Source organism: Anopheles aquasalis, chromosome 3, assembly GCF_943734665.1.
Source record: "Anopheles aquasalis chromosome 3, idAnoAquaMG_Q_19, whole genome shotgun sequence".
NCBI lineage: Eukaryota > Metazoa > Arthropoda > Insecta > Diptera > Culicidae > Anopheles > Anopheles aquasalis.
The window spans coordinates 49,716,049-49,733,548 of record NC_064878.1 but is presented as its reverse complement, the minus strand read 5'-3'; the positions used below and the strand labels follow the sequence as shown (position 1 = coordinate 49,733,548).

At 50.7% G+C, this 17,500-nt stretch overlaps 3 protein-coding genes across 3 annotated transcripts in view; 2 read left to right on the top strand and 1 right to left on the bottom strand.

The window, feature by feature from the left end:
* The first annotated feature begins 564 nt into the window (after positions 1-564).
* On the top strand, positions 565-3,016 carry LOC126575874 (UDP-glycosyltransferase UGT5-like). The gene has a single exon (XM_050236863.1). It carries the CDS (start codon positions 608-610, stop codon positions 2,186-2,188), a length of 1,581 nt encoding a protein of 526 aa, XP_050092820.1. The 5' UTR covers positions 565-607; the 3' UTR covers positions 2,189-3,016.
* Positions 3,017-4,026: 1,010 nt separating this feature from the next.
* On the top strand, positions 4,027-14,724 carry LOC126575023 (Usher syndrome type-1G protein homolog). The gene is made up of 8 exons (XM_050235504.1): positions 4,027-4,137; positions 11,861-12,035; positions 12,630-12,773; positions 12,871-13,092; positions 13,165-13,511; positions 13,580-13,943; positions 14,020-14,247; positions 14,335-14,724. Exons 2-8 carry the CDS (start codon positions 12,013-12,015, stop codon positions 14,498-14,500), a joined length of 1,494 nt encoding a protein of 497 aa, XP_050091461.1. The 5' UTR covers positions 4,027-4,137; positions 11,861-12,012; the 3' UTR covers positions 14,501-14,724.
* Positions 14,725-14,735: 11 nt separating this feature from the next.
* Positions 14,736-17,500, bottom strand: part of LOC126575021 (xanthine dehydrogenase/oxidase-like) — a 5,621-nt gene continuing 2,856 nt past the window's right edge. The window contains exons 6-7 of the mRNA XM_050235502.1: positions 14,940-17,500; positions 14,736-14,863 (exon numbers count right to left, since the gene is read on the bottom strand). The exon at positions 14,940-17,500 is cut by the window's right edge and continues 94 nt beyond it. Coding sequence (XP_050091459.1) covers positions 14,793-14,863; positions 14,940-17,500 — 2,632 coding nt within the window. The 3' untranslated portion in view covers positions 14,736-14,792. The remainder of the gene's footprint in view (positions 14,864-14,939) is intronic.

Here is a 17,500-nt window from a genome sequence, read left to right as displayed (position 1 = left end):
AGTGGCAGCATTTGTAAGTCTTTTTTCAAGGATCAGTTAAACATCACCAGAGGAAGAGTTCGGTTAATTTGGCCGAGTAATATTCGATTTCATTGTAGAACAATCAATAAGACAAAAGGCGCTCCTGTTCGGCAAACACGTGCTGAACAGAGAGTGGCGCTTCATTTTCAATGGCCATTCCGCTAGCGCTCCTCTCGGATGCAAAGGCACTGGCTTTGAAAGTAGCCCCGCGCCGCTTGTCGGGGACTAAGAAAAGAAGGTCGCACTTGCGGAAAACGCCGAAGCTCTCTGCTTACACAGCTCTGTTTGTACTCAGCACTGCCACCGCCATATGTACCGCTGCTTGGTGTGGCACGACACGCGCGCGTTACCTTACATTTGTCATCGTTTGGTCTCTCTAAACAAATATAGACACCGCCGGTCGGTAGTGCCGCTTGTAGTGAGCGCCGGCGCGCGATCCCCACACCGCCGCCTCACGGTCACACGAAGCTTATCACGCACCGCGCGACAAGCGATAACGATTGTGGCCGTTTTCGCGGTCGCCAATCGCGGTTCACGATCACCGACAGTCAGTCATTCGGTCTGTCGCGTCGCGTCCAGTCGAAAGATGCGTTGGGTAGGTCTAGTAGTGTTCCTGGTGCTGCTGGTAGCCAGTGGCAGCGTCCCCGGTGTGAATGGAGCCCGTATCCTCGGTATTCTGCCATCGTGTGGCCGTTCCCACTACATCATCGGTGCCGGGTTGATGCGGGCACTGCTCGATGCTGGCCACGAGGTGACGATCGTGAGCCCGTACCCCATGAAAGGAGCGGCCGCAGATCGTCACCGGGACATACTACTGCCCGAGCTGGCCGAAGCACACGGTGTCGAAGGTCCGGATCTGTTCCAGTACAAAAGTGCCCCGAATCTGTTCGTGCTCTACCTGGTGTACACCGATATCGGACCTGGGGTGTCGCAGATTATCCTGAACCATCCCAAGATGGTGGAACTGATGGGTTCGGGCGAACGGTTCGATGCCGTCATCGTGGAATCGTTCGCTAGTGAGGTGCTGTACGGGTTGGCGGAACATTTTGGCGGTGAGCTGATGGTGTTCTCTCCGTTCGGGGCATCCATGTGGACGAGCGAACTGGTCGGTACACCGTACCCGTACTCCTACATCCCACACACCTTCCTTAGCTACACGAACGAGATGAGCTTCTGGCAGCGGTTCGTGAATGCGCTCGTGGCCCACGGTGACAAGCTGTACTACCGGATGGTGTATCTGCCCCAACAGGAAGCGATGTACCGACGTTATTTCCCCGGTGCCAAACGGACCTTCACCGAGACGCTACAGAGTGTACGGTTGGCGTTCGTGAACCAGCACTTTTCACTCAGCTATCCACACCCGTACGCACCGAATCACATCGAGATCGGGGGCATACAGATCGAGAAACCGAAACCACTGCCAACTGAGCTCGAACAGTACATTGAGTCGGCACCGCACGGTGTGATCTACTTCTCGATGGGTTCCATGTTGAAGGGTCGCAATTTTCCGGAAGCAAAGCGGGATGCGTTCGTGAACGCATTCCGGCAGCTACCGGAGCAGGTGATCTGGAAGTACGAGAATGAAAGTCTACCCGATCGACCGGCGAACGTGATGATACGATCGTGGATGCCGCAGAACGATATCCTCGCTCATCCGAAGGTGAAACTGTTCGTAACGCACGGTGGACTGCTCGGTTCGACGGAGGCTCTGTATCACGGGAAACCGATGGTCGGGGTACCGATCTACGGTGATCAGGAGCTCAATCTGGCCCGAGCCGAACGGGCCGGTTATGGGTTGAAGCTGGACTATGAATCGTTGAGCGAGGAAACGATCGTTGCCGCCATCCGGAAGGTGCTGGGCGATGAGTCGTACTCGCGGGCAGCCAAAACCATCTCCGACCGGTACCGTGATCAACCGCTCGGTCCGGCTAAAACGGCCGCGTACTGGGTGGAGTATGTGTTGCGGCATCGGGGCGCACCGCAGCTACAGTCGCCGGCGACGAAGCTGTCCTTCATCGAGTATAATCTGCTGGACGTGTACGCGGTGATGGTGCTGATCGTTCTGTCGTCGCTAATTGGGTTCGTTTTGGTCGTCAAGGCCATTGTGAGGCGGATCTTCCCCGGGGCTAGCACCAAATCAAAGGGCCGCAAGAAGAAGAACAACTGAGAAAGAAAGGGTTTACACAATGATTGAGGTTTCGGTGCCTAATCAGTGCGGTCTAGACGCGGGTTTTGGAAGGAAGGGCACTGGCCGGTCGAAAGTGGACGCCCGGTTCGTTCCGCTGACTGGGGCTGATAAGAGAAACCGATTGTACCTCGCGCGCACCCTTTCCACATTCAGTTTCAGTTAAGTAATAAATGGGTTCGTTGATGGATAGGAGCGGATCGTTCGCGACCTTCCACACATAAGCACGCGCTGGTGGAATGTTGGAGACAACATTTCGCACATCATCAGGCAACGCGATGCGGCTAGTATTTTTGCGTCGCGAATGATCAAATATTTAATTTTCGACCACTACAAACTGATGTGCTAATAGGGAGGCGGTGCTGCTAAAGATAACTAGCGTGCGTTAGGATCTGGCGGGCCTAGGATGGACAGCGAGCAAATGAAACCAAATAAACCAGTCGGCGATCGTGCAGTATAGTTTGTTACCACGAAAAGTGCAACAACATTTAGGTTACTTTCAAAATTGTGCCAAAAACGCTCTGCTAAAACTATCACTAATTAGACTAATTAATTTAATAAAAGATGTTTCGTTTTGTTCAATCAAATCAGCAGTGTGTTTGTGACTTATTATTGGGGGATAATCGATAAAAACACTTTTGAAGATTTATGGTAATGAAATCGACAGACGGAGTTTGAAAAGAATGTATAAAAATGTACTCACGCGATTTAAATCCTTTAAAATCATGTCAACTGAAATGCAAATACCTTCCAATTCCTAATTCCTACAAATAATTCGTGCAAATAAACTTCCTGTTCTATCATCCTCTATGATTTCGTTACATTAGTAGTTGTAGTTATTCTGTCCTTATTTCAAACCATTCCTCCATTTTTCATTCTTAGAAAATTGATTATTTTTAATAAATTGAATTCCGGTTCTTTTTTCATTAAATTTTAATAAAAACAATCTTCGGAGGCGGATTTGATTTTATCTCACTGATGACTCACTTCTACAAAATTGCTTTTACGTGATTAATCTCTAAGCAAAAATGTGTATCATATTTGAATCCTTAGCAAATAACATTTGTTTACCAAATTAAATTTACCAGATTATCATATTAAACACGTGGTTAAACAGGATCTCCTGTACGGTTAACGTGAAGATCGCGAAAGTGTTTGACCGTTCCAACACGTGCTCAAGATCGCGATCTAAACCTAAAGATTGGCGCCAGCTGTGCCACAGAACTCATAATGGGCAACCCCCTTTGAATCGAAATGAACGCGAGATCCCCCCTTCGCGACACTGGCGCTTTCCTGGAAATCAAACGCACACATTCGTAGCTTGTACACCTGATACAGTCAATGGCAAATTGTGGTGGCCACCGCCTTTCTCCACGAAACTTTTTACTAAATGATTACTATTTCGTTAAACAAGCGTTACTATCCTACTAACTATTGGACTATTCCTTAATGATTTATGAACAGTTCATCTAGCTTTTTGGAATTTTATAAATGCATTTTTTTACACTAGTTTTTTAAACAAAATCATTAAAAGCACCTCATATTCATCTCCAAAATGTTCCCAACAAAATTTAAAAATTTAAATTTAAATAAAACCTTTATAGGTATACCTGATTTTTCACTGGATTAAAAAAAACGATTTGTATGTTTCAGTTGAGCGATAGTAAATGCATTCTAATTGATGTAAGGTACTTTTATTAGTAATAGCTCAGATTGATCATCGTGAACGCATTCTATTCTGCCGGTGACTGTAGCTAGCTCCATGAATCCGCGCACTGGTGCGTGTCTCTCTCGCGGGGCTCTTGCTACGCAGCGCTGGTCCGAAAGGGTAAAGCGAGGCCGCTCAGTTCCAAAGTGATCGCGGTAGCCTTTCCATCTGCTAGCGGTTGTGTGACCAGCCGACCTGTTCTTCCGACCAACGATCTCTCCGCGTAAGTGTAAATGACCCACCATTCCATTCTCCTCATCCTCTTTCTCCACCTCCCCTTGAATCGTCGTGTATCAGTCGGTCCGTGTGTAATTAGGCGCCATTGATTCTTGGAGTATCTGGATTGCCATGCAAGTGTAATTCCCTTGGATGGTGGACCGAGCTGCGACTGTGTACTCCCCCGAATCGTCTCGTGCAGGCCTGGTGTGCTGTTTGTGTTTCGTCAGCGATCGCCGCCACAAAAAGGGAAGGGGTTGGTGGCGCACAGTGCCAGCCGGACGCTGGTAGCGAAGGGTCCCGTTAGGCTTCTTTTCGGTGGTTTTTAGCTTATTCCGTGTTTTCGCGTTCCGTCCATGCGTTGTGTTCTGATTGCCTCGTGTGATTGTGTTGGTGCTGTGTATGTATGTGCCCCGTGTTGCATAGCGTTGTGCGTGATCGTCTCGCCCCAAGAAGCCCCCCTTTTGCAGATCTCCAGCAGCAGCAACAGCAGCAGTAGGCTATGAATCCCCTTTTGACATTTTGAGATCGCGCATTCGCGGCGCTTCCCGGAATACGGTACTACGGGAACCCTTTTCTGTTCAGTTCCGGGATCGAAAAAGAAGAAATATTAGTCACCAGGTGGCCATTATCCAGAGTGGATGGGAAAAGCCTACAGTATCGAATCGAGTGCCAATTGAAATGGGTTATTCGTGGCGATTCCGTGATGTGGCCATTATCTTATCAGCAGCTCCGGCAAATGCTCCGCAAGTGTGTGGATCTGTGTGTACTCCCGCGTGTATGTGCGTCCGTCCGTCCGTCCGTGGTGCGACAGAGGTATCAAGGCGACAATCACGATAACGCCGAGCGTCTGTGGTCCCCTGCCATATCAATAATGACTAATTTCGCTCCTCATCACTTGAGTTTATTGCGTACCGATTATGGCTTGTTCACCTGGTTGTTTGTTGGTTAGTTATTGAAATCCTGTTGTGATGGCCGAGTGGCCAAGGAACCCTTTTCGCTTTAATGAATTTTACTTCTTTCTTTCTACCGGATCTTCAACACTCGTCCGTCCGTGGATACGTCGCTAGGTCACGAGAGTACACGCTGATGATGTGTGCTGGATTGCTTTGATTGCACTGCTGCAGGTGTGCTGTGCTGCTGGTGGTTACAGTTCGCTTGCTCTCGGTTCCTCATCGTAGAAACCTACGCCAAGACTCTCGTTATCGTGCGGTGGTTGCGTTTATGCTGCTTCTGCCCTTTGTGCATCCACACCGACCGCACTGAACCATCAAAACGACCGACAGGAGAGGCTCGTCAAACGTGTCGCCGTCGTTAAGCATGGAAGGCTCCGCGAGGTCGAGCGAGAAAAGGGCAAACACGCGGCTCTCTTCCTAGTAGTAGGCCGAGCACTGGGCGCTCCATTCCCAGGCCCAGGTGACAGGTTTGTTGCCGTTTGCTGGCCATGCCGAGACGAGAATGCTACCGAGATGATGGACGGTGAGCCGAACTGTGAAGGTCGGTTGCGTCTTTGGCATCTGCCAGGCCAATTACCGCGGCCAGTTCCGCGCGATTGTTTGCTGATCGTTGAGCGCGATGCTTTTGGACTACCGTGGCGCGGAACAGCTCACAGGCCGTCAAGTGCGATGAAGGATGGCCAATTTTCAAAGATTCAATGCCCCTTCTTGCCTCGTCAGAGCGCCATCGGAATTGGAGGCTGGGCGCGAAGGTTTTATATTAATTGCGTCGCGTGCGATCAGTGCGCTTAATGATCTCGAAACGGTGATCGTTGGACAGATTTTTTAAAATGATCCCACAAGAGAGCCGTCGTAGCATAAAGCTCACGTTACTCTGCTTAAAACTGAAGCTAAAAATGGTTCCACGGCGACACCCTCCTAGAAGGGGCGTCTGGTTGGGGTCGCATTTTATCTGCTCCGCGCATTTGCATTCCAATAGCGTCCACGCGGGCTCACCGGTGCGGGTTGATGAATTCATTTAATGATAGCACTCTATCGCATAGTCAGCCTCCCCCGGGCATATGTTCCAGCGACAGGTGCGCTCCAGCGGCTCGATTCGCTCACAGACCATTAGAAGACACACTCTCCCCCCTTTTCCGTGTGGAATTGGATCGCGAATGCGTGGCACACAGCAAAGTGTGAATGAGCGTCACCACGCCGGAAGACACAAATTGCATGTTGCTCTTTGCATGCTCCCTTCTGTTTACATTACGGGATGGGCTGCACGGTTGCAGCTAACCTGCACCCTAACTATCTTCCATTGTTCTGCGAGTTCGTCTGCAAAGCTGTGGAGTGAATGAGCAAACGTACGGAACGCATTAGCGAACGGAAACAGAAGGTGGCCAGCAGTGGAATCGGAGATCTTCCAAATGGAATTGCTACGCTTTTCTCGCGGCTCAGGTTTCGCGATGGTATGATGAAGAACATCAAAACAAACAGAACCCGAGATCGCGAAGCTTTGTTGTTGTTGTTGTTGTTGTTGTGGGTGGCGAGCTATGTTTAAACATTAAAAATGCATGAGCATTCCCAGTGGCACTAGCCATTGGGCTATAATTAAATATGTAACCATTTGCTTTCTTGAGTTGCTCCGCCGCTGCTGCTTTACCAGTCTTGGAAATGGGGATTTTGAGCACAAAGCACGTGACGGAATTCCGGTAGATCCGGCAACATCCCCTCACAGTTTTTTTCGGTATCGGTGGTAATTAAACCGCAGAATGAGGTTCTGCGCTACTTCCGGTCGAACACGTGAATGTGGTTTTGCCCTTGCGCTTCTTCTCTCGCTGAAGGCTGCACCAGCACCCTACCATGGCCCCTGGCTGTTTGTGTCGTTGCACATGGCTGACCAGCGGGACTGTACACCACTCTATGGTGTCGTGACGCGTTAGGTCAGTGTCATAGCGCGGGTGTACAGTTGCGACGCGCATAAAGCTTTGACTAAGCCTCCCTAGAGCCTAGACTGAGCGGAAATAAATGCTGCTAAGCCAGCGACGCGAATATGTTACCCGATACTTAGTGCCAGTTGTGGCGCAATTAGTTCATTCCTGTGCGATCGCGCGTGCTCCGAGAGGGGCTTATACAACCCAGTTCATTGGTGATTAGATGTTAACACACCCGATATAAATTGATTGATGGTTGTGGTTTTACGGCGCCAAGCTGTAAATGTGACAAGTAATTGTAACGAACACTTTTGACACGGTAATTGATTAGAATTCGATTAAAACGTGTAAGGAACAACACGCAGTCATTGGTGCCTTTAATGCCATATTTGGATTAATATGGCAATCATTCCTATCTATCATTTTTATGTGGGACGCTACTAGGCGTACGCTATCATTAGCTTGTCATAGTTTAGTGGCAGGTAGACCAGCAATTATTTGTCGTCCACCACTTTCATTGCTTTCCATTTTCCACGCTGTACCGTTTGGGGTGTTTGGAATTTTAAATTAATTTTATTACTTTCAATTTCGGTGGCCTTCTCACGGTATTTTCACCCGAGGAATCGTCAGCTGGATTGTTTATGTTTCAAAATTTAATTTTGTCTCTGAGGGCAAGCTGGTGGCAATGGCGGCATTTAAGTCAATTATTTGATCATAATATCTTGTTCAGGCTAGGCGAATAATTAAATAGCTTAAGGGAGACTAATGTTTGTTGCGGCCAAAAAAGGCTTATTTTTGAGATTTTTTGTGAAAAATCCCTTCAACCTAATTTTTTCAAGCGAATGTCTTATTAAACTACAACTTTGCAAGAATATTTGGTTGCATTTTGTAGAAGATTTATTAAAAACTTCATCACACGGCATCAAATAAAGAAATGCGTGGCTGCAAAACTGCACAAGGCAGGTTCGTCGCTTGAATCTTGAGGGGCAAGTCTTTTGATTCGTATCAAAGACGGAGCACCATCGTAGCTGCGTTATGAGTCATCAGAAAAATACAAATCAATATTCTTTTTGTAAATTATAAGTTTATACAGCTAGCCAGGTCGGGTTTTTGTGAATTTTCTAATTTTTCAATTTTTGGCAGATTTTTGAAGTTGGAAAACTGAAGCTTTTTACGATTAGGACTACAAAATACGAATTTCACATAATTGTTTGGAAAAAAGAATAAAAAAAGTAACAATTTTTATAAAAACTTAACGGACCTACCTGGCAAATACTGTATGGATTATGTGTTAAAAATTACGTATCGGTTGGTCCAGTAGTTTTAATGCTACGATGGGCACCGAGTTTGAAAACGTTGCTTTTGGGTAAAGCGCTTCTAAGTAGCGCTTCTGCACATTGAGCCTTGTCTTCCCCTTAATCTTAGCCCTTCCTTAAAGTGCTTTTGAAATGATTTAAAATCCTTAAAGAGCAAACCACGAGCAGTTTATCAATAATGATATTGAAAAAATGATTGAAAAGTTTTTGAAAAAATGATTCAAAAAGAGGAAAAACCTCAAGCGTACATCAAGAAACATTTGTTTAAAGAACAAACTTAACACCTCAAAGCTAGTAGATTTGTCTAGAAGTGAATGTATGCATAGCCGTGCGCTCGCTTGATAAACTCAACTCAAGCCTTCCTATTGTTACCAAAAGCCTACTGTCGTCATTGTATCCACGCCCCACAGCTGGTCGCCATGAAACCGCGATCAATCGCAGGCACCGTAGTTCACATTGAGATTAACCGCATCTTCTTCTCCTTTCATGCGCTACCAACTGGTGGTGATCGTTTTTTTTTTTTTATACTGGCATTGAATCCGCGCCAGGCCCGAAGAAGCCCTCGATTCGATGGTGCCAAAATATGGGTTTCGATGTAGTTCGTCTCCGCCCCGCTGCTGCTGCGACCGAGAAGAGACCATATTTCGTCACGTTTTCAACCCCCCATCAACGCTGGGAATGTACGCCGGCTGTGCAATGAAGATTGGGCGGAGTTGGCCTGAACCTTGAGCGGGTTGCTGCTGCTGCAGATGATGATTCCCGGTGTCGTTCGGGCGGCGTATGTTTGTGTAGTTACATCCTGGGAACGTCGTCACCGTCGCCGTCACCATGTCTCAATTATCGTCCCACAAGACTTGGTTAGAAAGGCGGTTATTGACCGCTGACATGTCATGTGCCGGCTCTACTGTCCATGTGAATGTGATGTTTGGTCCCCCCCGCTTCTTCCTTCCGTCTTCACACATTGGTGGGCGAATTTGTAGATTCTAATCAACCCTCTCTCTTTCTGTATCTTCGTGACAAGCGAACATCGACGGCTAATTGATGTTAGAAGAAACACGGAAAAGCCCACGGGCGGTGTTCTAACGGTCTGAACATGTTGTCCCCCTCCCGAAAAAAGGGGTCCCCGAGAATGTGCGACAAAAATTGAATTTACAACAGACGTGATCGTGATCGCGTGTCAGCGCTGAGTGGAAACTGTCGTCGGAAAATTGTCCACAGCAGGCCGTTTCCATTCTCACACCCATTTGCCAACGAGAACAAACGAGAAGCGCAGTGGATAGAGTAGGCCACAGCGAAGGTGTGCTGTGCTGTGAGGCCCCGAGCGGTTCTCGCGGTTTTGTTCCGAAACCAGAGCGTGCACGTAACGGCAGCCACTGGGCACCGCGGCGTTCCACCGGAGGTCAACGATTAGCGCAAGGTTGTGGTGGAATGGTTGTTCGGCCGGGCACGCACTGTCGGTGAGGTTAGAAGGTCGGTCAATTCATCGTCGCTCGCGTCTCCCATCCCAAATCAATGTGAAGCGATGAAACAAGAGCGCTGGCCGAAAAAAACTGACGCCCAAAATTGGCGTCCGATCCGGTGGAGGTTAAACGCAAATTAACGAATTTCAAAACCAAAGAATGCCACCTTTTTTGCTCTCATTGGCGCGAGCTCAAGTGTCCAAAGGCATACAGACTCACCGTCGCCTCCTATGCTCTTGTGCCGCTGATGGCAACAATTACTGCACATTGAAATTGAACTGCAACTGGAGGCGAGGGAGGAATGTGATCGCGTTGCGTAGATATTCGTTGCCGAGACAACCCAAGGGGGGGCCCCGGATCGGTGCAGGAAGTTGGTGAGTGGATTGCACAATCCACGAGAGCACCGTTAATGGGCCAGCACTGTTAGCAATCTCTTGTCTCGCGCTCCAGAAGACTCATGACAAACAGCCCTTGTGGCCGCGGAGAGTTGTGGGTGGAAGCATTAGCGGCTTATCGGTCGCGGTTCGGGCTCGTGCTCGATCTAAACTGGTCGCCGACTTTGTTTTCTGTTCGAACTAGTTTGTCTACACCGATTGTCCGCAGAGGAAAAACTCGATCAATGTCCCTTGGCAGGGTGTGTACACTGGGGCGAGCAGCATTTAACACACCGTCTCCCGGATCTCTTGCTTCGGGCTCCCTAATGCGTTGCGGTCGCGCCATCGATCACACCGTGTGCCAACATACTGAGCCCGGTATCCCGGGTGTGCTTTCGATGCTCATTAGAGAGTTAACGCTCTTGGCAGTAAGCGAGCGAGGGTCGCTTAGTGAGCCAGCGTGGTTTAGTTTTCACTTTTCACTATAAACTGCTCCAACTGATGGCCGGGAGCTGATGCTTGTGCTAAAAGCGCAATAGTTATGCATCTAACGTTCCTCGTCGACGACGTTTTGGAGGCTTCACGGCTGCTGCTGCTGCTGCTGCTGATATGGGCCAACGATAGGCGACCGCGCGGTGGATTTGCTAAACGAGGCGTGACAAGACGATGCTAGAGACCGGTGGCGTTACTTACCGTTGATCGCGTCATTTCGCACGCTGCTTAACTGTTTGCTATCACTATAATGGCGTTTTCGGATAGGCTGCCAGCACAATATCCATAAATTTCACTTTGGGGCGCGCTGAGGCGTTAAGTATTTGGGAAATGCTCCTGTGGTTACTGGGATCGTGGAGAGAAATCCAGTTTTTATGCGAATGCCAATGTTATTGGAACAAGTAACAAGCTAAGGTCTTTTCGCAAAGATTTGCGGCGGACATGAGAGGAGACATAATAATCGGATTTCGGAAGAACCGTGGCTCTGTTGCTTGGAAACTTAAATTATTTTACATCCAACGAAGCAACTCCACAAAACGCATCAGTCTGCCGTCTCAATAGAGAGCAAATTTAAGCAGCCCTTGCGGATCGCTCTACAAATCGCTTCCATCGCAATCGATCGAATCGCGGTTGTTGAGACATTAGAGCTTAAAAAAAAGGAAATTTACCCCGCCGGCCCCACCTCGACCGTACTTCTGTTACATTTCAAATGCACGCACTAAACGGCTCAACAAGATCGTTGGCCTAACCGCGTGTAAATCGATTACAAGCACCTCTCGCGGCCAGTGGCACCACAACTCGTCAACGAAAGTGAAACCGCGAGCCAGCCAGCCAGCCAGGTTTAAATCTTCAGATCGCATCCATTAGCATAAAACGAAATAGAGACCGGGGAGGGAGTGGTTGCCCGCTACCTTCTTGGGCACAGATGGAGGCGGCAATCTGCGTTTGTGGTTACGGTGCCTCGGTACGTACGGAACTTACGGTAACTTGGCTTCGGTTTGGTGCTCTTCGAGAAAGTGGCACTTCAAGGGGATCTCCTAGTGAGCATACCGGCGAAAAGGATCGAAATCTGAGGATGTGTTCCAGATGCGGATAAGTTGTAGTGAAGTGTCTGAAGCTCATTTGAAGTAGCTGCGATTGATCGTATCTACCCCTTTTTGTGTGTCAAGTGCGCTTCCATTGCTCAAACTTTCTCCTTCCCTTTTCTCCATTTCAGGAAGTTACAGCGAGTTGGAACCACCGACGATTGAATTTGCATCGACCCAAAAGTTCATCAAACGCCTCACAACCTCCTCGCTGAAGCGACACGGCGTCGTCGTTTCAATGAGAGCGGAAATAGATGCCTGCCGGTGGTAGAATACGGAAGCGATGTCGTCGGATAGGATACACCGGTAGGTTGTACCGCTGGCACCTGGGGATCGCACAATCTGCACCTGATCCCACCAATCTACCCCCCGCCCTATGCTAATGTGAATGAAAGTGTGAGACCTTTTCTCACGGGGCTGTGCATCGAAAAGCAACGATTATGTTATCATGCCTCAGGGAGCTGAGTGGCGTCGTCATTTTACTTGGCGAACATATCATGCCCGCGGGCTTATGAATGGAGGAAACCACTCCCCGTGTGAGTTGGTGGCTTCTCCACTGCCGCTCGATGGTGATTCATATCACGTTGCTCTAGTCAATTGGCACTACTGTTGCCTTACGATGCCAGCCATTTAATCCGATAACGGGAAAACCTTGCTTAAGTGTTTGTTGTTTCTGCGGTTATTCGTTGGAACCTATATTGTGGTTCTTCCGAGTTGCGAGAAAAGTGTCTTGATGCACACGATTGAGTACGCCGGTGCCGGTGAGCGCGCTGTGGGCTAGTGGGAGAGTGTTTGAAATGAGGCGTTGTGTTATCATACCACGGACGGGTTCATAGCCACGATTCAATCCGAATTAATGGTCTGGAAGCTCCATTGTAATGCGCTTCCGTTCGTTTTCAGCGCCGCCAAAGATGGGCTGCTGGACGTGTTGCGGGAAGCGACCCGTTCCGAGGCCAACGCCAAAGATGTGGACGGCATGACGCCCGTCCTGTGGGCCGCCTTCGAGGGCCATTTCGATGCTTTAAAACTCCTAGTCGCCCGCGGGTACGTAACCATTAGCAACTGGAAGCCGTAACACCATGACCACCCGCTAGGAGCCCCGTGCTAATCCACGAGTCGGTTCGTTCGTTCATTTGCGCAGTGGAGATCCGGACAAGGCGGATCAGTTTGGCAATACGGCGCTGCACCTAGCGGCGGCCAAGGGGCACATGCAATGCGTCGACTTTCTCGTCCAGTTCGGCGTCAACATCTACGCGCTCGACATCGACCATCACAGTGCGCAGGATCTGGCGGCGATCAACAATCGGGATCACATCTTGCGCTACCTCGATGGGGCGGCGGCCACCCTGGAAGCAACAGATCGGTAAGTTACGACCATGCCTGGCACTCGAACTTAAACCACACTCACTCTCGAATGTACCTCTCTGCCACGCAGGAAACGGGCGCACGAGTTTAAGGAGCAAGCCAAAAAGAAGTCCGAGAAGCGGGCACGTGAGTTTGTCAACCGACAGCGGGAACAGACCGTGCGACCGCATCGTCCCTCGAACATGCTGCAAGCGCTCAAGCACAAACTGTGGTCTGGTAGCCAGGGTAATCTCCAGCGAGTAACCGACCCGCAAAGCCAGCGATTAACGGACCAGCGACCACCGGCATCAACAAAATTTAGCACCCTCGTCGGTGGTGGTGGTGGCGGCGGTGGCGGTGGTACGGTGACGCGTGGTGGTGGCGCAGTCAAGAAGCGTGCGGCATCGGCAAAGGTTCGCCAGCAGATGGAAAATGGAGGTACTGTTTTGTGCAATCCAGTCGGAATCAGTGGGTGAGCACTAATAACGCGGTGAATTGGTTCGCAGATTTCAAGATCGGTGAGATGGAAGCGAACGGGAAGCGGAGTGTTCGATCGATACAGGGATTGCGCCGGGACTCGGAAGTCCTCTATGTCGGCACGTACAGTTCGAACGAAGAGTCGAATGCCTCCGATCGGCGGGGCAAGCTGAAGGATGTGTTTGACGTCTCCGACTCCAACGGCTGTGCGGATGATGATGATGCGGACGAGGATAGTGGTAGTGCGGCGAGTGGCAAGTTTGGCACCATGTCACGTTCCCTCAGTCAACCGGACTTTCTGGCCAACGTTACCGATGAGGTGACGGAAGATGTGATGCTGCAGCGCCCATCCGGACTATTCAGTCGGCCTTCGTTCGGCAATCTGGCGTTTCCGTAAGTCCACCAGGGAGTCGGATTGCGACAGTTTTAGACTCTCTATTCATTCCCTACTGGCTTACTTTGCTTGCAGACGATCGGTATCGAACGTGTTGGCTCAGCTCGGCAACGAACACTCGTCCAGTGCCTCCTCGGATGGTTCGGTAAAGGCAAAACCGACAAAGGGCGCGATCAAACCACGCTCCCAGCTCGTCATCTCCGACTCGGAGTCGGATGTAGAAAGCTCGGACAACGATGAAAACGATTCGCTGGCGATACTGCGGTTTCTGGCCGCTTTCAAGCTGGAAGATTACTACCCGGTGTAAGTAATGTGGATCTTCTGTCCAGAAGATCTTTTCGTTATTCCCCTGGTTGCCAGCATCCGTTGTTCTTTCGCTCTTGTTTGCAGATTCCAGAAGAACGAGATCGACATGGAAACGCTGATGATGCTCACGGAAACGGATATCAAATCGTTGGGCCTACCGCTAGGGCCGTACCGACGGCTGTGCAATGCAATACAGGAACGCAAGGAGGCGCTCGCCCAACCCGGCACCATTTCCGATAGTCGGCTCTAAGCCAACGACGGAGCAGCGTCTGCCGATCGAGACGATCGTGAACGGGATGCGCATTTACAATCACCTGTGTACAGTGTTAGTCGCCGCAGGAGCGTAGCTTAACGCTTTTAAGTTTTACTTCCTTCCGTGCAGTTCCGTCGTCGCGCAGCTCACGGCGGAAGGTTGGATTAAGTTATTGTGAATTTTAAATGGCAGAACTCAGTAAAAGATGAGACAAAACACAAGACCAACGGGGTGAACATGCTAAATGAGGAACAATTTATTTGAGAGAAAACTCGCGAAAGGCGTCTTATCATTCCAACTTGAACTGTTCGGTGGAGTGTTCCAGCAACGAGCAGATCTTTTCCGGCGTCATGCCACTGCCTGTCGGATGGGGAAACGAGATCAGATGTTAGTGTAGGTACCGTAAGAATTTGAAATCGAGATCGAGCAAACGTACCCATGTTCAGCCACACGTCCGGTAGTCCAGCATCGAGCCGGGCCGATCTAATGGCATTCCTCGTCGCATACACAACCACTGGGCTGAGCGATAACGCTGGCTCACCAGTTGCTTTGGCTCGCAGTACACCACCTTCGTTGACGCTCTTGGCAAGGAACGACACCCGGAAATCCACCGGTATGTCGGCGTACCCGGGCACCTTGTAGTTCCAGGATCGATTATTAACCAGCGCCCCATTCCGGGGATCATAGACGAGCACCTCCGTTAGGTAGTAACCAAGGCCCATCACGAACGCACCCTCGATCTGGCCCACGTCGATGTTCGGATTCATGCTTTCACCGACGTCCTCCAGGATGTCGACACGCCGGACCAGTACCTGGCCCGTCAGTACATCCAGTTCCACCTCACCGCACGCCAAACCCCAGATAGTGTACGGGCGGATGTCGGCCGGTGTGGAAAAGTACGATGCCTGCAGATTGATCTCATCGAGGGCCGCACTCCGAACCATTTCCTCCCAGCTTCGGGGCCGTAGCAGTGACCGGTAAGGTTTGAGACGTTCGAGCAGTATCTCGCAGCACTTCTTAACGGCCGCGGCCACACCATCCGTCGCTTGGCTGTGCTTCGAGGCGTTCGAGTTTGCGTTCAGCAAGCTGCTGGTCGGTTTCACGACGATCTTCTCCATCGGAATGCCAAGTAGATGGGCAGCCACCTGCACCATCTTCGTGTTGATGCCCTGGCCCATCTCGATGCCACCGTGCACGATCTGGACGGTTCCATCGTCATTATTCACCGACACGACTGCGCCTTTCTTCGATTTGATCTCCAGCGGATACTGCATTGGAATGATGGCAATCCCTCGTTTATGCCATCGGTTGGCGCGATTAAACGTCTCGATCTCGCCCCGCCGACCATCGTAATCTACTTGCCGCCGGAACCGTGGCAGTAGCGTGTGCATCTTGTTATCGCGCGACACATTCGCCATCCGTACATCGAGCGGATCGAGCCCCGTCCGGTGTGCGATATGCTCCATGATGTTTTCGACCATCGCTATGCCCTCGGAGGTACCCGGAGCGCGGGCCCACGTGTTCGATGGTACATCCGTGCGGGCAACTTTTCCCCTTAGCTTCCAGCGGTCCGTTCGGTAACAGTTTTTGAACATGTCGCTTGTCATGCTCCCAAGGAAAAGATTGATGCTGGCACCATCATCATGGATGTACGTGTGGCTCAGTTTGCTAATGCGCCCCGTACGATCGACGGACACCTCATATTCGCTCACACTGCCGGCACGCTTCCCCGTGGCCGACATGGCCGTCTCGAGCGGTAATATCATCCGGACCGGACGACCCGTCTGTTGCGCTGCCACGGCGCAGGCGCAAGCGATCTGACTGGCGTACGTTAGCTTCAAACCATACGCTCCCCCTACCCTGCGGACCGACACATTCAGGGCACTCTCCTGGACGCCCAGTGCCTGGGAAACGGCAATCTGTACGTGATCGAAATACTGTGTCGCAGTGTACACGTCCATTCCGTCCGGCTGCGGTACACAAAGGCAGGCTTGCGTTTCCATCGGATAGTGGTACTGTCCCCGTAGATCGAACCGACCACTCAGCGTGATCCGACCTTCGCTTGCCTGCTGATACCGTGCACCATGCCGATCGTACGGTTGATCGGTCACACGGCTAAAATCGAGCGCATCGTACACATCCTGCACCGTCGGCATCACCAACCGGTTGCTGGTACGCTTGTACTCGATCCGTACCAACGCAGCAGCGCGGTTCGCCAGTTCGAAGCTCTCCGCACACATCATCCCGACGATCTGGCCGACAAAGTTCACCTGTCCGCTGCAGAAAATCTCTTCCACCTCCCGGGCACCCATCTCTAGCGGCATAAAGTTGTTGAACCCGGGCACATCCTTGGCACACAGAAATGCCGCCACGCCCGGAATGGCCAATGCATCGCTAGCGTCGATCTGCACGATACGGCTCTGCAATTCGGTGGCCAAAACAAACGCACCATGAAGCTCGTTCGGTAGCACGGTCATATCGTTGATGAACTCGGCCTCACCCGCACACTGCGCCAGTGCTTCCAGTTTCGGTATGCTCTGTGTTAGTGGCCAGCGCTTTCGATGCGTTTCGTAACTTTGCTGGCCGGAGGAGACGGGCGGTCGCTCGAGACCCTGTGCTCCCGTACGCATCAAGCGACCGACGGTTTCCGGGTGTACGCTGAGCGCAAACCGATACAGCAGTGCCAACGCCAAGTGCTTCCGATACTCGGGAGCAGCATCCGGTAGCACTGCGTCCGGTTTTATCTCCCCCGAAAGGATGTGCAGTGCCTGCGCGAGTGTTTCACCCGAACCAAGACTTTTGCCCTGCAGGAAAACCTCCGTTTTGGTCGCATGGACGAACGATGGATTGATGCCACCGTAACAGATGCGGATGGAGCTGTAGAGTCGCGTCTCGGGGCAGATCCGTAACATCAGGGCCGCATTAACGGTAGCCCGGGAATTCTGGGCGACCGGCATGATCTTGTAGGAGCGGAACGTAGTGCTGACGTGATCGTGC